This window comes from Leptosomus discolor, unplaced genomic scaffold (genome assembly GCF_034619465.1).
Source record: "Leptosomus discolor isolate bLepDis1 unplaced genomic scaffold, bLepDis1.hap2 HAP2_SCAFFOLD_45, whole genome shotgun sequence".
Lineage (NCBI taxonomy): Eukaryota > Metazoa > Chordata > Aves > Leptosomiformes > Leptosomidae > Leptosomus > Leptosomus discolor.
The window spans coordinates 2,914-27,500 of NW_028237842.1; the positions used below are offsets into that span (position 1 = coordinate 2,914).

The 24,587-nt window shown below is 56.8% G+C and overlaps 1 protein-coding gene across 1 annotated transcript in view; it reads left to right on the top strand.

Annotated features, from left to right (window-relative positions):
* The first annotated feature begins 21,372 nt into the window (after positions 1 to 21,372).
* LOC104347932 (maltase-glucoamylase-like) overlaps positions 21,373 to 24,587 on the top strand; it is a 52,649-nt gene continuing 49,434 nt past the window's right edge. Inside the window, 2 exon segments of the mRNA XM_086481157.1 lie at positions 21,373 to 21,508; positions 23,333 to 23,406. Coding sequence (XP_086337283.1) covers positions 21,373 to 21,508; positions 23,333 to 23,406 — 210 coding nt within the window.

Here is a 24,587-nt window from a genome sequence, read left to right on the forward strand (position 1 = left end):
ACGGCTGCCCCACGGCGAGCCCTGCCCCACGGCGAGCCCTGCCCCACAGCGTGACCTTCCCCACGGCTGCCCCATAACGAGACTTGAGACCCCCCCACACCTCCTCCTCCTGACCCACTATGGACCTGAGCCACGGACAGACCCACGGACAGACCCACGGCTGCCCCACGGCGAGCCCTGCCCCATGGCGAGCCCTGCCCCACGGCGAGCCCTGCCCCACGGCGTGACCCGCCCCACGGCTGCCCCACGGCGAGCCCTGCCCCACGGCTGCCCCATAACGAGACTTGAGACCCCCCCCAAACCTCCTCCTCCTGACCCACGGATGGACCTGAGCCACGGACAGACCCACAGACAGACCCACGGCTGCCCCACGGCGTGACCCGCCCCACGGCTGCCCCACGGCGAGCCCTGCCCCACGGCGTGACCCGCCCCACGGCGTGACCTGCCCCACGGCGTGACCTGCCCCACGGCGTGACCTGCCCCACGGCTGCCCCATAACGAGACTTGAGACCCCCCCCCGCCTCCTCCTCCTGACCCACGGATGGACCTGAGCCACGGACAGACCCACAGACAGACCCACGGCTGCCCCATGGAGAGCCCTGCCCCATGGACAGACCCACAGACAGACCCACGGCTGCCCCACGGCGTTACGTGCCCCATGGCTGCCCCATAACGAGACTTGAGACCCCCCCACGCCTCCTCCTCCTGACCCACGGATGGACCTGAGCCACGGACAGACCCACAGACAGACCCACGGCTGCCCCACGGCGAGCCCTGCCCCACGGCGAGCCCTGCCCCACGGCGTGACCCGCCCCACGGCTGCCCCACGGTGAGCCCTGCCCCACGGGGAGCCCTGCCCCACGGCGTGACCTGCCCCACGGCTGCCCCATAACGAGACTTGAGACCCCCCCACACCTCCTCCTCCTGACCCACGGATGGACCTGAGCCACGGACAGACCCACGGCTGCCCCATGGCGAGCCCTGCCCCATGGCGAGCCCTGCCCCACGGCGTGACCCGCCCCACGGCGTGACCTGCCCCACGGCTGCCCCATACCGAGACTTGAGACCCCCCCCCCCCCCCGCCTCCTCCTCCTGACCCACGGATGGACCTGAGCCACGGACAGACCCACAGACAGACCCACGGCTGCCCCATGGAGAGCCCTGACCCATGGACAGACCCACAGACAGACCCACGGCTGCCCCACGGCGAGCCCTGCCCCATGGCGAGCCATGCCCCACGACGAGCCCTGCCCCACAGCGTGACCTGCCCCACGGCTGCCCCATAACGAGACTTGAGACCCCCCCAAACCTCCTCCTCCTGACCCACGGATGGACCTGAGCCACGGACAGACCCACAGACAGACCCACGGCTGCCCCACGGCGAGCCCTGCCCCACGGCGTGACCTGCCCCATGGCGTGACCTGCCCCACGGCTGCCCCATGGCGAGCCTGGAGACACCCCCCCTCCCCCCGCCTCCTCCTCCTGACCCACGGATGGACCTGAGCCACGGACAGACCCACAGACAGACCCACGGCTGCCCCATGGAGAGCCCTGACCCACGGACAGCCCCACGGCTGCCCCACAGAGAGACCCACAGCCCCACGGCTGCCCCACAGCCAGCCCTGACCCTCCCCCCCCCCCCCCCCCCCAACTGACCAATGGGAGCTGAACCTCCCCCACCCCCCTCCCCCCCTCCCCCAATCGGAAGCCCCGGCCGTGGAGGGGGGGCGGGGCCTGTAATAAAGTGCTCCGGATGCAGCCACGTGGGGGGGTGTGACGTCATTGGAGGGGCGGGGCCCTGGGTCCCATGGGGGGGGGAGGGGGGGTTGGGCACGTGCGGGCACGGGGACCCCCCCCACCCCCAGCCCCTCCCCCTCCGGCCGTTTGTTCCCCCCCCCCCCCCCCCCCCCCCCGGGAGACCCAGGCGCCAGGGAAGGGGGGAGGGGCGGCCCCTCCCCCCCAGCCCCAAATCCCCGGGAAATGAGCCCAAAAGGTCCCCAGGTGGGGAAAGGGGGGGGGAGGGGGGTCTCAGCCGCCCCTCCCCCGCCCCCCAAGCGTGGGAGAGCCCCGGCCCCCCGGTTCCCAGCGCCCCTCCCCCCTCTTTCCCACGGGGCCCGGGACCCCGGCGGCCCCTCCCCCCCCCCGGCGGGTGCCGGACACGTGCGGGATCAAAGGGGCCGCCCGGGGGGGGGGGGGGAGGGGGAGGCCCGGGCGGCCTCGTGCCCAGTCACCCCTCCCCCAAGCCCAGCGGTGCCAGGCGTCCTCCTCCCAGTGCTCCCAGTAACCCCCCCCCCCGCATCCCCCAGTGCTCCCAGTTCCTCCCAGTGCCCCCCCCCCCACTTCTCCCCCAGTGCTCCCAGCTTCTCCTTGTGCTCCCAGTGCCCCCTCCCCCAGTGCTCCCAGTTCCTCCCAGTGCCCCCCCACTGCATCCTCCAGTGCTCCCAGTTCCTCCCAGTGCCCCCCCCACTTCTCCCCCAGTGCTCCCAGCTTCTCCTTGTGCTCCCAGTGCCCCCTCCCCCAGTGCTCCCAGTTCCTCCCAGTGCCCCCCCACTGCATCCTCCAGTGCTCCCAGTTCCTCCCAGTGTCCCCCACTTCTCCCCCAGTGCTCCCAGTTTCTCCTTGTGCTTCCAGTGTCCCCTCCCAGTGCTCCCAGTGCCCCCCCACTGCATCCCCCAGTGCTCCCAGTTCCTCCTAGTGCCCCCCCACTCCTCCACCAGTGCTCCAAGTTCCTCCCAGTGCCCCCTCACTGCATCCCCAGTGCACCCAGTTCCTTCCAGTGTTCCCCCCCACAGTGCTCCCAGTTCCTCCCACAGTGCTCTCAGTGCCCCCCAGTGCTCCCAGTTCCTCCCAGTGTTCCCCCGAAGTGCTCCCAGTGTTTCCCCAGTGCCCCCACCGTGCTCCCAGCACTCCCGGTTTCCCCAGTATTTAACTATCCCCCAGTGCTTCCAGTAACACCCCTACTGCCCCCCCCCCCCCAGTGCTCCCAGTGCCACCAGTGTCCTCCCTCGACCCGTGTCCCCAGTGCTCCCATTACGCCCCCAGTACTCCCAGTTCCTCGTCGTGCTCCCAGTGCCCCCCCAGTGCTCCCAGTTCCTCCCCATGACCCCCCCACTGCATTCCCCAGTGCTCCCATTACCCCCCAGTGCTCCCAGTGCTTCCCCTTACCCTGCGCCCTCCCAGTACCCCCACTGCACCCAGTGCTTCTGTCCCCCCCCCTGCCCCCAGTGCATCCAGTGCCCCCATCCCCCCCCCCGGCCCCAGTCCCCCCAGTGCTCCCCAGTGCCCTCCCCCAACCCCTGTCCCCAGTGCTTCCATTACCCCCCAGTACCCCCAGTGCTCCCCAGTGCCCCCATCCCCCCCCCCACCGCCCCCAGTCCCCCCAGTGCTCCCCAGTGCCCTCCCCCAACCCCTATCCCCAGTGCTCCCATTACCCCCAAAGTGCTCCCAGTGACCCCGGTGCTTCACCTCCCCTCCCAGTTCTCCCAGTGCCCCCCCCTCCCCCCAGTGCTCCCCCAGTCGTCCCCCCCTCCCAGTTCCCCCAGTGCTTCCCCTCCCCCCCAGTGCCCCCAGTTCCCCCCTCCCCTCTCCCCCCCCCCCCCCCCCAGTGCTCCCAGTACCCCTCCCCCCTCCCCTCCCCCCTCCCCCGGGGCGGGGCCGCCCCCGCCCCATAAACGGCCCCGCCGGGACCCCCCGGGCCAGACCCGCCCGGCCCGGCCCGGCCCCGGCACCATGAGCAGCGCCGCCGAGCCCCGCGCCGACAGGAAGGTAACGGCCCCGGCAGGGTTTGGCCCGGTTCGGCCCGGTTTGGCCCCCTTAGGGATTGGCCCGGTTCGGCCCCCTTGGGGACTGGCCCGGTTCGGCCCCGGTAGGGTTTGGCCCGGTTTTTGGTCCGGTTCGGCCCCGGCAGGGATTGGCCCGGTTTGGCCCAGTTCGGCCCCGCCAGGTTTGGCCTGGTTCGGCCCCCTTAGGGATTGGCCCGATTCGGCCCCGGTAGGGTTTGGCCCGGTTCGGTCCGGTTCGGCCCCGGCAGGGATTGGCCCAGTTTAGCCCGGTTCGGCCCCGCCAGGGTTTGGCCCGGTTCGGCCCCCTTGGGGACTGGCCCGATTCGGCCCTGGCAGGGTTTGGCCCGGTTCGGCCCAGCTCGGCCCCCTTAAGGATTGGCCTGGTTCTGACCCCTCTGTCCTGGTTCAGCCCGGCCTGGACTCGGCCCAGTTTGGACCCCTATGGCCCAGTTCAGCCCCGTTAGGGTTTGGCCTGGTTTGGACCCCTCCAGCCCTGTTCAGCCCATCTTGGGCTCGGCCCGGTTTGGACCCCTCCTCCCCAGTTCAACCCCGTTAGGGTTTGGCCCAGTTCGGACCTGTCTGGCCCGGTTTGGGCTTGGCCCAGTTCGGGCTCGTCTGGCCCAGTTCAGCCCAGACTGGGCTTGGCCTGGTTCAGACCCATCTGTCCTGGTTCAGCCCAGCCTGGGCTTGGCCCAGTTCGGACCCGTCTGGCCTGGTTCGAGCTTTGCCCAGTTCGGACCCGTCTAGCCCGGTTCAGCCCGGCCTGGGCTTGGCCCGGTTCGGACCCCTCCGACCCGGTTCAGCCCGGCCTGGGCTTGGCCCGGTTCAGACCCGTCTGGCCCGATTCAGCCTGGCCTGGGCTTGGCCCGGTTCGGACCCGTCTGGCCCGGTTCAGCCCGGCCTGGGCTTGGCCCGGTTCGGACCCGTCTGGCCCGGTTTGGCCTCATTAGGCTTCGGCCCTGTTCAGACCACTCTGGCCCAGTTTGGCCCGGCCTGGGCTCGGCCTGGCTCGGCCCCATTAGGGTTTGGCCCAGTTTGGTCCAGTTCAGCCGGGCCCTGGGCTCAGCCCAGTTCAGACCTGTCCGGCCCAGTTCAGCCTGGCCTGGGCCCTGTTAGGGTTTGGCCCTGTTCAGGCCCCTCTGGCCCAGTTTGGCCCCGTTAGGGCTCAGCCAGTTCGGACCCCTCTGGCCCAGTTCAGCCTGGCCTGGGCTCAGCCCAGTTTGGACCCTTCCGTCCCAGTACAGCCCCATTAGGTTCTGGCCCCATTCAGCCCCCTTCGTCCCAGTTCAGCCCAGTTAGGCTTGGCCCCCTTCAGCCCAGTTCAGTCTAGTAAGGCTTGGCCCAGTTCTGACCCCTTTGACCCGCTTCAGCCCTGTTAAGCTTGGTCCAGTTCGGACCCCTCTGGCCCAGTTTGGCCCCGTTACGATTTGGGCCCACTCATACCACTTCATCCCAGTTCATCCCAGTTCAGCCCAGTTAGGCTTGGCCTGGTTTGGCCCGCTTTGGCCTGGCCTGGGCTTGGCCTGGTTGGGACCCCTCCCACCCAGTTTGGCCCCATTAGGTTCTGGCCCCGTTCAGACCCCTTTGTTCCAGTTCAGCCCACTTAGTCTTGGCCTGGTTCGGACCCCTTCATCCCAGTTCAGCCCAGATAGGCTTGGCCCAGTTCAGACCCCTTTGGCCCACTTCGGCCCGGCCTGCGCTTGGCCTCGTTCGGACCCCTCTGGCCCAGTTCAGTCCAGTTAGGGTTTGGCCCAGTTCAGACCTTTCTAGCTCAGTTCATCCCAGTTAGGGTTTGGCCCAGTTAAGCCCAGTTTGGGATTGGCCCAGCTCAGCCCAATTTGGCCTGGTTCAGCCCTGTGGGGGCTTGGAACAGTTCAGATCCTTTTGGCCCGGTTTGGCCCAGTTAGGGTTTGGCCCAGTTAGGATTTGGCCCAGTTAGGATTTGGCTCGGTTTGGCCTTGGCCTGGTTCAGCCTGGTTGAAACTAACTGGTTTGGACCTACTTGGCCCAGTTCAGCCCAGTTTGTCGTGGTTTGGCCCGGTTTGGACCACTTTGGCCCACTTCAGCCTGGTCTGGGCTTGGACAAGTTCAGCTCAGTGGGGGCTTGGACCAGTTTGGACCCTTTTTGACTGGGTTCAGCCCAGTTTGGCCCAGTCCAGCTCAGTTTGGCCTGGGTTAGCTCAGTTAGGGTTTGGCCCAGTTCAGCCCAGTTTGACCTGATTTAGCCCAGTTATGGTTTAGCCTGTTTGGGACTAACTGGTTCGGACCCATTTGGCCCAGTTCGGGTTTGTCCCAGTTTAACCCAGTTGTGGTTTTAACTGGTTTGGACCTGTTTGGCCCAGTTCAGCCCAGTTTGGGCTTGGCCCAGTTCAGCCCAGTTTGGGCTTTAACCAGTTCAGACCCATCTGAACTGGTTTGGCCCAGTTCAGCCCAGTTCAGCGGGGTTTAGACTTTAACTGGTTTGACCCCATTTGGCCCAGTTCAGACCAGTTTGGCCCCTTTTGTCCCAGTTTGGGCATGTCCCAGTTCAGCCCAGATTAGGCTTGATCCGGTTTTGGCCCAGTTTAGACTTTAACTGGTTTGACCCCATTTGGCCCAGTCCAACCCAGTTTGTCCCCAAACCATTTGATCCCAGCCCAGTTTGGACCAGTTTAGCCCCAACCTGACCTGGTTTGGCCCAGTTAAGCCCCAGTCCAACCCAGTTTGTCCCCAAACCGTTTGATCCCAGCCCAGTTTGGACCAGTTTAGCCCCAACCTGACCTGGTTTGGCCCAGTTAAGCCCCAGTCCAACCCAGTTTGTCCCCAAACCGTTTGATCCCAGCCCAGTTTGGACCAGTTTAGCCCCAACCTGACCAGGTTTGGCCCAGTTAAGCCCCAGTCCAACCCAGTCTGGTTTAACCCCAAACCGTTTGATCCCAGCCCAGTTTGGACCAGTTTAGCCCCAACCTGACCTGGTTTGGCCCAGTTAAGCCCCAGTCCAACCCAGTTTGTCCCCAAACCATTTGATCCCAGCCCAGTTTGGACCGGTTTAGCCCCAACCTGACCTGGTTTGGCCCAGTTAAGCCCCAGTCCAACCCAGTTTGTCCCCAAACCGTTTGATCCCAGCCCAGTTTGGACCGGTTTAGCCCCAACCTGACCTGGTTTGGCCCAGTTAAGCCCCAGTCCAACCCAGTTTGTCCCCAAACCGTTTGATCCCAGCCCAGTTTGGACCAGTTTAGCCCCAACCTGACCTGGTTTGGCCCAGTTAAGCCCCAGTCCAACCCAGTTTGTCCCCAAACCGTTTGATCCCAGCCCAGTTTGGACCAGTTTAGCCCCAACCTGACCTGGTTTGGCCCAGTTAAGCCCCAGTCCAACCCAGTTTGTCCCCAAACCGTTTGATCCCAGCCCAGTTTGGACCAGTTTAGCCCCAACCTGACCAGGTTTGGCCCAGTTAAGCCCCAGTCCAACCCAGTCTGGTTTAACCCCAAACCGTTTGATCCCAGCCCAGTTTGGACCAGTTTAGCCCCAACCTGACCTGGTTTGGCCCAGTTAAGCCCCAGTCCAACCCAGTTTGTCCCCAAACCGTTTGATCCCAGCCCAGTTTGGACCAGTTTAGCCCCAACCTGACCTGGTTTGGCCCAGTTAAGCCCCAGTCCAACCCAGTTTGTCCCCAAACCATTTGATCCCAGCCCAGTTTGGACCGGTTTAGCCCCAACCTGACCTGGTTTGGCCCAGTTAAGCCCCAGTCCAACCCAGTTTGTCCCCAAACCATTTGATTGCAGCCCAGTTTGGACCAGTTTAGCCCCAACCTGACCAGGTTTGGCCCAGTTAAGCCCCAGTCCAACCCAGTTTGTCCCCAAACCGTTTGATCCCAGCCCAGTTTGGACCAGTTTAGCCCCAACCTGACCTGGTTTGGCCCAGTTAAGCCCCAGTCCAACCCAGTCTGGTTTAACCCCATCCCAGTTTGGTTCAGCCCTGGCGCAATTAGGCCCAGTCTGGGCCATAATCCAGCCCAGTTTGGCCCAGTCCAGGCCCCAACCCAGCGCAGTTTAGTCCCAGCCCAACCCAGTTTAGTCCCAGTTTGACTCCCCCGTGACGCAGCCTGTTTCAGCCCTGACCCAGTTTGACCTAATCCAGCCCCAAACCCAACCCAGTTTGGTCCCAGTCCAACCCGCCCCATCCCAGTTGGGCCCCATTACGACCTGCTCCAGATTCTCCGCAGCCCAGTTTGGTCCCAGTCCAACCCACCTCGTCCCAGTTTGGCCCCATTATGACCTGCTCCAGATCCTCCGCAGCCCAGTTTGGCTCAGCCCTGGCCCAGTTTGGCTCAGCCCAACCCAGTTTAGTCCCAGTTTGGCCCCACTATGACCTGCTCCAGTTTGGTCCCAGTCCAACCCAGTTTAGTCCCATCCAACCCACCCCGTCCCAGTTTGGCCCCATTACAACCTGCTCCAGGTCCTCCACAGCCCAGTTTGATTCAGCCCTTGACCAGTTCGTCCCAGTCCAACCCACCCCATCCCAGTTTGGCCCCACTATGACCTGCTCCAGTTTGTCCGCAGCCCAGTTTGGTCCCAGTCCAACCCAGTTTAGTCCCATCCAACCCACCCCATCCCAGTTTGGCCCCATTACAACCTGCTCCAGATCCTCCACAGCCCAGTTTGATTCAGCCCTTGACCAGTTTGTCCCAGCCTAACCCACCCTATCCCAGTTCAGTCCCAGTCCAACCCACCCCATCCCAGTTTGGCCCCACTATGACCTGCTCCGGTTTATCCACAGCCCAGTTTGGTCCCAGTCCAACCCAGTTTAGTCCCATCCAACCCACCCCGTCCCAGTTTGGCCCCATTATGACCTGCTCCAGTTTGTCTGCAGCCCAGTTTGGTTCAACCCTGGCCCAGTTTGGCCCAGCCTAACCCACCCCATCCCAGTTCAGTCCCAGTCCAACCCACCCCATCCCAGTTTGGCCCCACTATGACCTGCTCCAGTTTGTCCGCAGCCCAGTTTGGTCCCAGTCCAACCCAGTTTAGTCCCATCCATCCCACCCCATCCCAGTTTGGCCCCATTACAACCTGCTCCAGATTCTCCACAGCCCAGTTTGGTCCCAATCCAAACCGGTTTGGTCCCAGTCCAACCCAGTTTAGTCCCATCCATCCCACCCCGTCCCAGTTTGGCCCCATTATGACCTGCTCCAGTTTGTCTGCAGCCCAGTTTGGTTCAACCCTGGCCCAGTTTGGCCCAGTCCAGCCCCAAACCCAACCCAGTTTGGTCCCAGTCCAACCCAGTTTGGTCCCAGTTTGGCTCCAACCCAACACAACCTGGTTTAGCCCCAGCTTTAGGGTTTATTCCCAGTCCAACCCACCCCATCCCAGTTTGGCCCCACTATGACCTGCTCCGGTTTATCCACAGCCCAGTTTGGTCCCAGTCCAACCCAGTTTGGTCCCAGTCCAACCCACTCTGTCCCAGTTTGGCCCCATTACAACCTGCTCCAGGTCCTCCACAGCCCAGTTTGATTCAGTCCTTGACCAGTTTGTCCCAGCCTAACCCACCCCATCCCAGTTCAGTCCCAGTCCAACCCACCCCATTCCAGTTTGGCCCCACTACAACCTGCTCCAGATTCTCCACAGCCCAGTTTGGTCCCAGTCCAACCCAGTTTGGTCCCAGTCCAACCCACTCTGTCCCAGTTTGGCCCCATTACATCCTGCTCCAGATCCTCCGCAGCCCAGTTTGGTTCAGCCCTGGCCCAGTTTGGCTCAGTGCTGGTTCAACCCTGGCCCAGTTTGGCCCAGTTTGGCCCAGTTTGGCCCAGTGGGGCCGGGCCGGGGCTGACTCTCGCCCCTCCCCCCCGGCAGCTCCTCAAGCCGCTCATGGAGAAGCGTCGTCGCGACAGGATGAACCGGAGCCTCGACCGGCTCCGCCTCCTCCTGCTGGCGGCCACCTGCGACCAGGTGAGGCTCTGTCGCGACTATCGCGACTATCGCGGCGCCGTCGCGCCTCCCGGCGCCGCCGCGGCTCTTCCCGGCTCGCTCTGTCACGACTGTCGCGACTCTATCGCGACTGTCCGGGCTCCGTGAGGGCTTCCCCGCGGCGGCCGCAGCTCCGTCGCGGCTTTGTCGTGATACTGTCACGACTGGCCCGGCTCTGGCACCGCTCTGCCGTCGCCTTCGGGGCTCTGTCGAGGCTCCCCTGTGGCGCTATCGTGATTATCGCAACTATTGTGATAGTTCCGGTGCCGTGGTGGCTTTCGCTGCTCTCACTGGGCTCTGTCACGACTCTCGGGGCTCTGTCATGCTCTGTCGTGGCCGTATCATGACAGCGGGGGCTGTAACGGTGGCTCTGTCCCAACGCTCAGAGCTCTCCAGGGGCTCTATCGTGACACTACTGGGGAGCTCTGTCACGACTCTATTGTGACTCTATTGGGGCTCTGTCATGACACTCGGGGCTCTGTCGTGACTCTATCAGGGAGCTCTATCATGACAGTATTGGGGAGCTATCGAGGCTCTGTCATGATGCTATTGGGAGCTCTATCGTGACACTAGTGGGAGCTCTGTCCTGACTCTATTGGGGCTCTGTCGTGACTCCGTCATGACTATCGGGGAGGTCTATTGCGACACTATCGGGAGCTCTGTCACGGTGCTATCGGGGCTCTATTGTGGCACTACTGGGGAGCTCTGTCGTGACTATTGGGGAGCTCTATCGTGACACTATTGGAAGCTCTGTCGTGGCTCCGTCATGACTCTATCGGGGCTCTGTCATGACGCTATCGGGGAGCTCTGTCACGGCATTATTGGGGCTCTGTCGTGACTTTATTGTGGTGCTATCGGGGCTCTATCGTGACACTATTGGGGAGCTCTGTCACGGCGCTATCGGGGCTCTGTCGCGACTCTATCCCGGCGCTATCGGGGCTCTATCGCGACGCTGTCGGGAGCTCTGTCGGGGCCCCCCCCAGGCCTCGCTGCCGGCTCTCCGGGGGGGCGCAGGCGGGGCCCCGTGGTGGTTCTGTCACGACACCACGGCCGCCCCCTCCCCGCCCCGTGTGACATGTGTGTCCCGCCCTATCCCCTCCCCCACCCGTGTCCCTCTCTCTCTCTCTCTCTCCCTCTCTCCCCCCCCTCCCCCCCCCGCCCCCCCCCCCCCCAGCGCCTCCGAAACCCCAAGGTGGAGAAGGCCGAGATCCTGCAGAAAACGGTGCAGTTCCTGCGGGCGCAGCCCCTCTCAGGTCCGTGCCTCAGTTTCCCCCCCCACCCCAGGACTCCCCCACCCCGGGACCCCCCCCACCCCTGCCCCACCGGCCCCCCGGGGGGGAGGGGGGGGGGAAGGAATGCCAAGGTGTGGGTTCTCGGGGGGGCTGCGGCGGGGGCGGGGGGCGAGGGGCGGCGGTGATCACCATGTTTCTCTTCGGCACAGAGCCCTCGGGGATGGAGGAGCTGTTCCGGCGGCGCTACCGCAGCGGCTACCGGGAGTGCCTGGCCCGTGCCGCTCGCTTCCTGCAGGCCGTCCCAGCGGAGCCGCCCTGTCCCGGCCCGGGTCCAGCAGCCGTTTGCCCCCTGCCGCTCGCCACCGGCCCTGCCGACACCCCCGGGCCACCCGGCCACCATGGACTGCCCACACCATGGCTGGGGCCCGGCCGCCACGGTTACGGGCCCGGTCACGACAACTTCGGGCCTACGCCGGGGCCTACTCACAGGCCTGACTGCGGCCTTGTTTACCCTCCCGGTGACGGCCCCCGTTGCCATGATGACGGCCCCGGTTGCCCCAGCGATGGCCCCAGTTGCCCTGGCAATGGCCCCCGTTGCCATGATGGTGGCCCCAGTTGCTCTGGCGATAGGTCCAGGTGTCCTGGTTACCACGGTTATGGGCCCGGTCACGACAACTTCGGGCCTACGCCGGGGCCTACTCACAGGCCTGACTGCGGCCTTGTTTACCGTCCCGGTGACGGCCCCTGTTGCCATGATGATGGCCCCGGTTGCCCTGGCAATGGCCCCCGTTGCCATGATGGTGGCCCCTGTTGTTCTGGCGATAGGTCCAGGTGTCCCGGTTACCACGGTTACGGGCCTGGTCTCGGGCCTACTTTCGGGCCTACTTTCAGGCCTAGTTGGGGGCCCAGCCTGGGGCCCCAGCATGGCCCCGGTGGTGGCCCCAGCGGCCACGAGGACTCACGGCGGCGCCGCGCCAAGGAGGAGGCGCCGGCGGAGGGCGGGGGGCTGCCGGGGCCACCTCGTCGTGTCTGGAGACCCTGGCCCTGAGCCACGGACACTCGGCCACAGGGGCGGGGGGGGGGGGGTGGGGGGCGGCCGTGCATCCCCCGCTTGCTCACTGGGAAGATGGGGGGAACTGGGGGGCTGGGAGGAAGGGGGGGAACTGGTATACTGGGAGGAAGGCAGGCTTTTTAGTGGCTATACTGGGAAGAAGGCCCTTTTTAAGTACTGGGAGGACAGGAGTAAACTGGTATGCTGGGAGGAAGGCAGGTTTTTAACAGATGTATTGGGAGGATGGTGGTTTTCACTGGTATACTGGGAGGAAGGTGGGTTTTCAACTGGTATGCTGTGAGCATAGTGGTTAGTGACTTGTGTACTGGGGAGACAGGGGTTCTTAACTGGTGTACTGGCAAGGAGACTGCTTTTTCACTGGTCTACTGGGAGAACGGATTTTTTTTTAACTGGTGTGCTGGGAGGAAGGCCCCTTTTCACTGGTGTGCTGGGAGAACAGAGTTTTTTCACAGGTGTGCTGGTGGGACTGAGCTTTATTACTGGTATACTGGGAGTAGATGAGAGTTCTAACTGGTATACTGGAAGGTAGGCACATTTTCACTGGTGTACTGGGAGGACAAGGCTCTGTTACTGGGGGTTTACTGGTACACTGGGAGAACAGCGTTTTCTTTTTCGCTAGTATACTAGAAATACGTCTTTTAACTGGTATACTGGGGGAACAAGTGGTTTTAACCGATATACTGGGAAGAAGGGGAGTTTTCCTTAGTACACTGGGAGGAAGGTGGGGTTTTCACCGGTATACTGGGAGGATGGCAGTTTTAAACTGGTATACTGGGAGAATGGGAAAGTTTACTGGTGCACTGGGAGGAAGGTGGGTTTTTCACCGGTATACTGGGAGGATGAGGGACTTCCCCAGCTCCAGAGCTACCCCGGTTTTACCCCAGACCTCGCCTTAATCCAGTTGTCCCAGCGTTGGTCGCTTGCCCTCAAATTGAGGGTTTTTGCCCCAAAACACAGCCTCAGGTTCCGGAGACCCAGGAGCAGGGGGGAAACCCTTCCTCCATCCTCCCTGGGGGGGCGGGGGGTGTGGGGCGGATTGGAGCTCTGGCCACAAACTGGGAGGACTGGGAATGGCTCTGGGTGGCAGCTTAGGGGGAGCTTGAGGCTCTTGGGGTGAAGGGGGGTGGTTTGGGGGCCCATTAACGCCCCAGCCAGCCCCAGATCCCAAACTGGGCGGGGGTAAAAAGGGGGTGGGAAAAGGGAAGGGGGGGGAAAATATGGTTTTTTGTTATAACCTTTTATTTTTTCCTTTCCTGTACCCAATTTTCCCCCTTCCCCCTTTTTTTCCTGTGTTTCTGGTGGAAAAAAAAAAAAAAAACCCAAAAAATTCAAATACGGAACGTGTCGCACCCCGGTGGCTTCTTCCGGTAGCAGTGGGGGGCACGAGGGGGGGGCCCTATAGGGGGTTGGGGGTCAGTCGTGGGAGATTGGGGGGGGGTGGTTCAATGGGGCTGGGGTGTCCCTATGGGGCTGGGGTGTCTGGGGAGGGGGCCTACCTGGAGGACCTCGAGGGGAAGGGAGCGCTTTGAGTCCTCCCCCTCCCCACGTGCCTTTCTCTCCATCTTCCTCTTTGGGGAGGGGGGTGAGGGACCCCGGTGTCTGGTTGACCCCGTGCCCCAGGAGGTGAAGGACCCGGGGGGAAGGACCCCGGTGGTCTCTCTTTGGAAGGGTCGTGGCCACTGGGAGAGGTTCCTGAAGACTGGGAGAGAGCAAACGCCGCTCCCGTCCTCGAGCAGGGCAAGAAGGAGGATCCAGGGAGCTACGGGCTGGTCGGCCTGACCTCCACCCTGGGAAAACGGAGAAAATCCCCCCCCAAAAAGTGTTTCCAAGAGCTGGGGAGGAGCGGCCGATCCAGAGGGACCTCATCGGGCCGGAGAAACGGGCCGACGGGAACCTCGTGAAGATCAAGACGCGAAAAGCGCCGCCCTTGGGGAGAGAACCCCCCCCTCCCCCGGGCACCAGTAAGGGCAAGGGGCTGCCCAACTGGAGAACCTCTTCGTTGAGAAGGACCTTGGGGTTGGGGTGGGACACCCACGCGGCACGGGAGGCCGAGGGTGGCCCGGGCGGCGCTGAGCAAAGGTCGAGGGAGACGATGCTTGTCGGCTCGGCACGGGTGAGGCCCCACCCTGGGGCGTTGCGTACTGGGCTGCCCAGTACCACAGAGACGCGGCCACACTGGAGAGAGTCCGACGAAGGGCCGTGAAGATGGGAAGGGATGAAGAAGACGGAGCCAGGCTCTTAGCGGTGACCAGGACGGGAGGCAACGGGCACCGATCAAAGCCCGTTAAATTCCCAATTCCCGAGTTTCGTGGGTATCCCAAATCCTTCTGGTCCTCTCGGTTCCTCCTTCTCGCCAGGTGCAAGGTGCAGGTTGGCCTGGAAATTTCCCTCTGACCCATTAATCACCGGAGACCTTTGGTCCCCGTCATCGAGTCCCTTATCGGGTCCAACAGGTCTGTCCCTGAGTGGATTTTTTTTTATTGCTTCCCTTTTTATTTACTCTCCCCTTCGGCAGATCAAGAAGGTCCTCGATGAGGTAACATCGATGCAGCCGATGCTGAGACCTTCCATGTGCTCTGACACCGACCGCTGTCCCAAAGCTCCCCCCCCCGCCCCTCATCCTTACCCCAAAATCACGAGGCTGAAGCACCGAACCCTCCCCATCTCCCTCCTCCCGCTCGCCCTAAACTGGGCGCCCGGCTCTCGCCACGAGACCCGACTCAGCAGCCAGAAACCTGGACCTCACCGCGGCCTTTCCCTAACCCTGAAGGTTCGTGAGGGGGCAGCGGGGTCTGGGGGTCACTCGTTGGTCCTGGGCACGAGGAGCCCTGTTCTACCCAGGTCTGGGTTGGACTCTGAGTGCCCAAATTCCTGGGGAGGGGGTGGAGGCACCTGCTGTGGGCATCAGCGTGGGTACGGGCAGCGCTCTCCATGACCACGTAGCCATGAGGTACCACGTAGCCATGAGGTACCACGTAGCCATGAGGTACCACCAGCTAGAAATTAGCTCGGAAGAAGTCTTATTTCACCGGATCGCAGAGTGGTTGAGGTGGGACAGGACCTCTGGAGGTCGCCTGGTCCAAGCTCTCTGCTCCAGCAGGGCCAGCTAGAACCAGTGGCCCAGGATCGTGGCCAGACGGCTTTTGGGTACCTCCGAGGTGGGAGACTCCACCAGCGTCTCTGTGTCACCAGTGTCTCTGTGTCACCCTCACCCTTCACGAGGTGTTTCCTGATGGTCGGAGGGAACCTCCTGTGTTCCAGCTTGTGCCTCTGCTCCTGGCACCGCAAAGAGCCTGGCTCTGTCTCCGTGCTCATCGCGGGGCGTTGGGCTGGATGACCTTTAGAGGTCCCTTCCAACGCCAACCGCTCTGTGATCTTCTGCACGGCCTCTCCATGAGGTCTGGGAGGGCACCTCTCCTTGGCTCCTCCGCCACTCGGAGGAGAAAGTTGCCGGTGAGGTTCACCAGGAGCTTCCTGGGTTGGAATCATCGAATCCTTTCGGTGGAAAAGACCCTTGGGGTCATCGAGACCAACCGTTAGCCCAGCGCCGCCGGCTCCACCGCTAAACCGTGTCACTGAGCGTCGCATCTGCACGTCTTTCGAATCCCTCCGGGGATGGGGACTCCACCACTTCCCCTGGGCAACCCCTTCCAGGGCGTGACAACCCTTTTGGTGAAGAATTCTTCCTCATGTCCAATCTAAACCTCCCCTGGTGCAACATGAGGCCGTTTCCTCTCGTCTTATCGCTTGTTCCTTGGGAGAAGGGACCAACCCCCACCTCACCACAACCTCTCAGGTAGTTCTAGAGAGTGATGAGGTCTCCCCTCAGCCTCCTCTTCTCCAGGCTGAACACCTCCAGTTCCCTCAGCTGCTCCTCCTAAATCTTGTGCTCCAGACCCTTCACCGCCTTCGTTGCCCTTCTCTGGACGCGCGGTGTGGCGGTGGTTGAGGTCCCCCGTGAGGACCAGGGCCCGTGAACCCCAGGCTGCTCCTGTCGCTCTGTACCCTGAGCCGCTCGCTCTGCCCAGCCCGTGGTGGGCGCCCACCACAACGTCACCATCGCTCCCCCTCGCCTTCGTCCTCCCCTGGGAGCTCTCAGCTGGCTCCTCAACCGTCGCTACGGAGAAGCTCCACGCGCTCCGTGAAGGCTCTTTCCTTCTGCTCCTTCCGAAGGAGCTCGTGTCCCTCCACCGCGACGCTCGGAGCCTTCCCGCCACCTCCCCGTCACCCCCACAAGATCCTACACCCCCAGCTGGGGAGGGGTCTGCCCAGTGCTGCCCCCCAGCCCTCGTGAGCAGAGAAATGTGCCCCAGAGCCAACATCTCCCTCACCGGCTGCGAACGACAGGCTCGGGTTGTTGCCAACCTGCAGCCGTCAGACAAACTCCTCCACACCCCGTGAGATCAGCAGAGACGTCCTTGATTAACGACGCGCCGCGGGGCCGTGGGATCCTTCCCCAAGATGGCCGCCTGCACGCTGCACTCCACAAACATTTATACATTAAGTTCATACAGATTCAGTCCATACAATGAATATTCATCATCATCCTCTCGATGATTGGTTCTTCTTCTCTCGCTCCTGATGCCAGTGAGCGCGCAGCCTCTGTCGTAGTCTTCTCTTGTTCCCTTGTGAGTAGGGGGTATCATTTAGGTAGGTGGCCCGTGAGTCGGAGGTCTCGACCGCTCCTCAAATTGACCATGTTTGGTCAAGGAACATGTCCTTGGCTCGTAGGCTCTTGGCTCGTACCTGCTTTGGTCATGATGCAAAGATTATACACAATGGGCACCATCATAAATCCTGTCCAGCAGACATCTTGGACTACAACACACTGTCCTTGTTTCTAACCACTAACAGATCATTGGTTAATGAATACCGTAGCTCTGGGACTTTACAGGGGTATGCTAGCAGCATTGGCAATACAGATTTTATTTTATATTTGATCGTTTATCCCATTGGAGACTTATTTTCCCGAAGTAATCATTAGTTTCTCCTATTAATATCCACTAATTAGAATTCTTGATATTCAAACCAAGATGGGAAAAGTAAGGGGACTTCTAAGCAGTATCCTAAAATCCTAAATCCGGTGCTTTCTTCAACAGGATCATTTTCTTGCAGGATGTTTTTCACGTTTTCAAGACGTTCCTAATTTATTTTTTTTCCCAAGACGATCCAAATGCCATTTTATTACGGTTTTGAAAAAAAAACCCGCAACAAACAAATCCCGTACTTCGGTCACGTCGCGTTGTTACGCGTATTTTGATCCGCCCAAGGTGTGAGCAGTCACAGAGAAAACACTTTTATTTTCTTTTTTTGTTCCAAGCAAATTTTAAATTTATTTTTTTTTGTAGCGGAAAGGGGAGATAATAAATTTTTGGCAATAGATACAGCTTTTGGGAGACTTTACCTCGAAAACCAGCGTGGTTATTTTTTTGCAGACATAAGCAACTGCTCTACGTTCACCATTGTGGTTCAAACCGTCACGAATCTTGGTCCTACGGCTCCTGGCTGTGCCTCACTCTCGGTTTGTACTTTCACTAGCCATAAAAAAGATTATTTGTTTTTTTTGCTGACACGTGGTAGGATAACGATCACGTTCCGTTCACGTCAGGCCCTTGTGAGGCCTTGAGAGAGGTCTGCCCGCTTCCGACCGCAAGGTCTCCCGCGGCGACCGCTGCCTTTACAGCCTCGTGACGAGTCGTTCCCATGTTGACACGTGGAGCCGCGGAACTTCTTCCTCCTTCGACCCAGCGGGGGTTCGGTTGGGAACGTGGTGCCGCGGTTTCACCCCAGACGGCGGCGCAGCCCCGCGCGGCCGCTCGCTCGCCCCGTGGTGAGATGGGGAGAGAATTGGGAGGGTAAAAGAGAGGAAAATCGTGAGTTGAGATAAAGAGAGTTTATGAAGTAAAGCAAAAGTTCATCCCTTCTCGTCTTCAGGGGATTCTGCCCCTCTGCTCTGCCCTGGTGAGACCCCCCCCTGCAGGGCTGCGTCCAGCTCTGGGGCCCCCAGTGCAGGGAAGACGTGGAGCGGCTCGAGCGGGTCCAGAGGAGGCCACGAAGATGCTGAGGGGGCTGGAGCAGCTCCCCTGGGAGGACAGGCTGGGAGAGCTGGGGGTGTTCAGCCTGGAGAAGAGGAGGCTCCGGGGAGACCTTCTCGTGCCCTTCCAGCGCTGAAAGGGGCCCACAGGAGAGGTGGGGAGGGACTCTTTGTCGGGAGGGTGGTGATAGGACGAAGGGTAACGGTTTCAAACTGGAAAAGGGGAGATTTAGATTCGATATTGGGAAGAAATTCGATATTGGGAAGAAATTCGATATTGGGAAGAGGGTGGTGAGGCCCTGGAAGAGGTTGCCCCGAGAAGCTGTGGCTGCCAGCGTTGGCATGGAGCTTGGAGCGACCCCAGTCTAGTGGGAGGTGTCTTCGCGCAGGGAACTGGATGGTCTTGAAGGTCCCTTCCAGCCCAAACCGCTCCGAGATCCCTGCGTCACCGACACCGCTCCCAGCACAAACCCAAACGTAGCCCCTTACCAGCTACCGCGGAGAGACTTATCCCCGCCAAAACCAGCACGCGTGGGCGTCATGGTGACTACCGCGGCTTGAACTCAAAGAAGCACAAATAACACCAAGATTCTGTGTCGGACCATGGTCCTTCCCGCTGCACTTGGCCCCAAAATATTCTATTTTGGCCCATTTTTAAGCACGCAGGTGGATGAAAGCCCATCCAGGTCTTGGCAGACGGAGTTTACGCCACGTCTACGACATCGTGGATCTCCTACGAGTGCTTCAAACATTCCTTTTAACCACACGTCTTGCTTTTCGATGGGAACGCGACGGTTCCGTTGGAATTCTTTCTAGACCTGGCTAGCAAACGAAATCAAAATTTCATGGGGGAAATGGTTATATGATGAAAACTCCTGATTTTTGAAGCCAGGCCCACTGAAGGGGGTAAACCTTCTTCAGGCTGGCGGCTCCCAGGCCAGTTGTCTGGGCTTTGGCCGAGCTCGGTGAGCTTCCGGTTACTCATGTGGCAAATTAAGTAAAAATCAAGGGGAAAAGGGATGACCTGAAGTTTTCCTCTGTGTCAGCAGGATAATTTAGTAACTCAGTAGTGATGCAAGTGAGAACATGTGATAATGTCCGCTTGCAGGTCAACACGCTGCCGCACCAGGAGGAGTCCCGCTCTCCAACCGCTGCGTCAGGACTCTCTCCACGTCTTCTGCTTTTAACAGAAAAACAGAAAAACGACCCCAAAAGCACCTGCCCCGCCCTCCCGGTGAGCCGCTCGGGTGGAGGTGCAGGAATAATTTCTCTTTTTCTGGTGTTTGGTGGATTTTTCGGGCGAATCTTTTCAATATTGGTTTTGGAATGTGATTTTTAATCATTATAATTGACTTTTGGAATGTGATTTTAGATGGTTTTTAATTTTTTTTTTTCCCTTTTTCACCCTGAATGCCTGGGGTAGGTGTTTTGTTGTGAAAGAGGCAGACTCTAGGGCTGGGCACGTGGTTCTTAGTGGCCCATTTTGGTTTGAGGGTGGAGTTTGATCCGGCGAGGTCGCTTTGCTGAGTTGGAACCGATTTTCTTCCTTTCACGGATTTGCCAGAATTCGACTGATTTTCAGGATATAGTTCAATTCCTGCGAGTCTAAGCAGGACACAAGAAAATACTCTTGATTTTATGCCGTTTTCCCTCATTTTCGCAGTCCCCGACGTTTGCAAACCGACACCGCGCCGCTGCTCGCCGAAGCCTTACGGAGAATCCGCGACAGCCGAAACCTGAGCCCAGGGAAACGCCGGTTGCGCGGGACGGAGGACGCTGCGGAATCAGCAAACCGAAGCCATAACCCCTTCAAAAACCAGATAAAACACCCCAAAAGCCCAGCCAGGCGGGAGGGGCGCAGCGTGGCGCGGCGGGCGGGGCTCGCGGGCAAACGCGCGCCCGGGTGATAACAGGTCGGGATAAGACGCGGCGGCAGAGCCGGGCGCGGCAGCCGGCAGAGGAAGGCGGAAGGGCCGTGAGGTGCGTGTTCGATTTACCAAAACCTTGGGTTTTCTGGGCATTTTAGTGCTCGTTCGCCTGGTGGTCGGAGGAATATTGGGAAATTGAAGATCTTTGTCTTTGTGTCTGAATATTTGGTGGGGGGGGGGAAGAACAGAAAATGGGATGTGGGGGTGGGTTGGGGTGGGTGCTTGGGGCAAGAAAAGCTATAGTAGTAGTAGTAGTAAAAATAAGAGTAATAGTAGTCGTCGTCGTCGTAATAATAATAGCAATAGTGGTAGTAATAATAAAAGTAATAGTAGCACTAATAACATCAACAACAATAATAAATAATATAATAAAAATATATAATAGCGATGACAACAATAATAAAAGAATAACACTAATAAAAATTAATACCAAGAAATAACAACAAAAATAACAACAATAAAATAGTAGTAATAATGACAACAACAATAATAAACAACGATAATAACGATAATAATTGCTATTAACAGATTTAATATTATTATAGCAACAATACGCATTATAGCACTACTATAACAACGACAACAACAACAAAAACCCAACAACACTAACAATAATATTTTGGTTTTAACACTGACTTATTGATTATTATTATGATCATTATTATTTCAGTTTTTTCCCCCAAATCAATGGCAGCTTTTAGGGCTCCCGGTCCATATTCCGTCGCTATGGAGGGGAGTTGCGGAGCGGCGGAGCCACCGTGTTGTTTTGTGGTTAAAATTAGGTTTTTTCAACGTAGGTTTCTGGGGCTTTTTGGGTACGAGGGGCGAAGGCGTGCGATGGGCTTAAGTGGTTCTTTTGACGCACGTGCTTTTCTTCTCTTTTATGTGTACAATACATAAAAATATAAGTAGAAATAAAAATAGAAAATAAATAAAATTAAATATAAGTATATATATACAAATATAAATAGCTATAAAAATAAAAATAAGTATATATATATATAAAAATAAATATAAAAAACTATCTTACCCTGTTAATTTCTTTTTTTTACGGCAAATTAATGTCGCCCTTTATGCAACGGGAGGTTTTGTTTGTTTGAAAACCTCAGGTTTGCTCCTGGAATTTTGATAAAATGGAAAAAATACCCCGAAAAACTCCATAATTCGAGTCGGGTGAAAATTCTGGTTTGTTTCAAAGGAGTTTGTGGGGAGGGAAAGAAATCGCTCTGTGATGAACCGTGACATCACCGCGTCGTCGGCATTATTCCGCACGTGAGAATCACGGCGGGTGGCCGGCTCAGCGGGGGGAAGGTGGGATGCCAGAGTGGAAGGATTTCTCGGGTTTTCCCCAAAATCGCTGTTTTTGGTGTCCTGACAGGGCGCAGATGGGGCGGCAGCGGCGGTTCAGCACGCTGGAGGTGACCCTGGTCGTCCTCTTCTGCCTGGTGGTGGCCGTGGCCTGTGTCCTCATCGGCCTCTTGGCCACCAGGGAGCCCGCGGCCCCGAGCACCGAGAGCTCCGGCAAGTGCCGTCCTCTGCCCCCGGCTCGGCCGCGCTCTTTGCCCGAGTACCCTTGTGTCCAGATGTGCTGTTGGGTACAGAGAGAAGAGCACATGAAAATATATTTGCATATACTATATAGTTATTGAAATGCAGAAACAGAATATGAATATATTCACTTATTGATATGTCATATTTATATTTTTATACAAATGCATAAATATAATATATGAATGTATAAATAATGTATAATATATATTATTTAATACATTACATTATATTATACATTACGGGTAAGATAAGATAAGATAAGATAAGATAAGATAAGATAAGATAAGATGATAAGACAAGAATAAAATATAATGTAAATGTAATATAATATAATATGAATGTAATAAACCGTATATTATTCAATATATTACATTATATTATTTATATAATATAACGTAATGTAATGTAATGTAATATAATATACTTTAATATATATTTAAAATATTACATTATAATATACATTAAATATCATATAGTATAATGTAATATATATACGATGTAATGTAATATATAACTGTATAAATAATGTAGAATATTTAGATATTATTTATATTTATTTATATGAAACTTATTTACATAGAAAAGTAAAAATATACAAATATATAAACCCCAAATCACAATCCAGAGTCACAGAATCACAGACTGGTTTGGGTTGGAAGGCCCCGTAGACATCGCCCAGTTCCAACCCTCCCCCCCCCCCGCCCCGGGCAGGGAATGTATGTTTTTAATATATAATTCGTCATTTTTCAATCTACAAATATTGATAAAGAAATATTTAAAAAATTATAAATTAAATTTGAAACAATTATTTTCTACTCTGCAGAAAAGGGCCCTGCCCCCGGGTCTGATGGGGGTTCCCCAAATGCCCTTTCCGATTGGGGAATTTCACTGGCTGCAGAAAATCACCGGCCCCTGTCCAAAAAAAATGAGAATAAACACTTTTTTTCTGCCCTTTGCAGAATTTATTACGACTTTGGTGTCCCTCCGCTTTTACCGTTCACCAGAGGTGAACCGGGGTCACGTGCCGATAGCGGGGACGGCCTTGAAATGCGGAAATAACCGGGGCAACACGTAATTAGAGGCTGATTTTATCCCTCCCCTCCCTCAATTTCCTTTTGCTTCGTTTTCTAACGGTCCAACGAGGGGATTCCCGTGGGTTCCCGCTGAACGCGTCGCTGTTAGAGCAAAGCCGGTGGGAGCCAAAGCCCCGTGGGGCAGAAAAAACCCGAGAACCGTAAAAAAAACCCAAACTGATATTTGTACTGCTCGGGTACCTCAGAAATCGCTCGTCTTCGAGACGCCCTGGTGCTTAAAATCTGGAAAAATGAAGATTTTTTTGTCTTTATTTGCTGTGGTTGCGTCAGATGGATGAGCCAGCAGCGGTTGGGGCTTGTTGGAAGGATGTTTGTGTGCGGGGGCCTTTGGGATGATGAGAAATGACTTGGGAAAATCCTTAAAAGGACATATAAAAGTAATAATAATAGTAATAATAGTAATAATAGTAATAATTAGTAATATTAGTAATAATAGTAATAGTAATAATAACAATAATAATAGCAGCAGCAACAGTAATAGCAATTTAAATTCTTATTAACAATAGCATTAATAATTTAAAATTTATTATTACTATTGCGATTTCTCTTGCTATTAGTACTAAGAATTTATATTGAAATTTAAATTGTTATTACTATCGCTCTTAATAATTTAAATTTCTGTTTAAATTTCAGTTTAAATTTCAGTTTAAATTGGAATTTAGGCGGTTGCCATTAACAGCTCCGTTCTTCTGCCTCACAGACTTTTCCCCGACCTGCCCGAGCGTGGCGACGGCCGAGCGGATCGACTGCATCCCAGACCAACTCGCTACCAAGGTCTGAAAAGATGGGAAAAACAAGCAAAAAGAGAGGTTTTTACACCTGACACCCTTGAGATCACGACTCCTGTTGAATACCGAAAGAAATTGTTTATTTCTGTGTAATTGTTTGTTTCTGTGTAATTGTTTGTTTCTGTGTAATTGTTTATTTCTGTGTAATTGTTTATTTCTAAGTGGTTTTTTCTATATAAGTGTTTATTTCTAGATAACTGTTTTTTTTTCTATATAAGTGTTTATTTCTGGATAACGGGGTTTTTTCTATATAAGTGTTTATTTCTAGCAGGGTTTTTTTAACCATTTTTCGGCCAGCAAATGCCTGGGTAATTTTTGGTGACGTGCAGCCACTGATAGTAACCAATTTAACCAATTTAACCCTATTATTTAACCCAGTTAACCCATTTAACCAATTCCAGCCCATTACCAAGTTGGATTTTTCTCCTTGGAGCTGCAGCCGAGTCCATCCTGTTGATCCAAATTTCAGTTGGGAACAAAACTGGGCCCAAACCAACCAATTTGGAAATAGTTCCGCTTCCCTGAAATGGCCTTTATTTTTTTTTCGGCGTGAGGTCGGAGATGAGCCTTTCTAATGGCGTATCCACACGGAAATGAGCTCATCGCGACGCGTAGGAGCTTTTGGCTGTCCTCTCGCAACGCTTCCGGCGGCAAATCGAGCCCCCAGCGCTCTTGTACGTTGGTGCTGATCCATACCGGAGTGCAGAATGGGGAAATATTTCAGTTTTCCAGCAAACCCACTGTCCTGGGGTCATAAAATCACGTTTAATTCAGGTTGGCCACTTAAAGCCATAATTAAAGGTCCAGGTGATGACAGAGTCGTGGGAGTCGGCGCGTAGCGTCGGAGCGGCCTCGCCCGTTGTTTTAATCTTTAATTAATACCTCGGAGCCAGCTCTGCTGTGCCGAGTGACCCCGTTAGAGATTAACTTAGAATTTAAGATTAGCATTAAAGTTAGAATTTAATATTGGTCTTAAATATTAACTTGTAATTTAAGATTAGTATTAAAGTTGGAATTTAACGTTGAGTTGGAAGGCACCTTGAACATCACCCTGTTCCAACCCCCCCACCATGGGCAGGGAATGTATATTTTGAATATAGAGTTGGTCATTTTTCGATCTACAAATATCGATAAAGATTATAGAAATACAAATATAGAAATATAAAA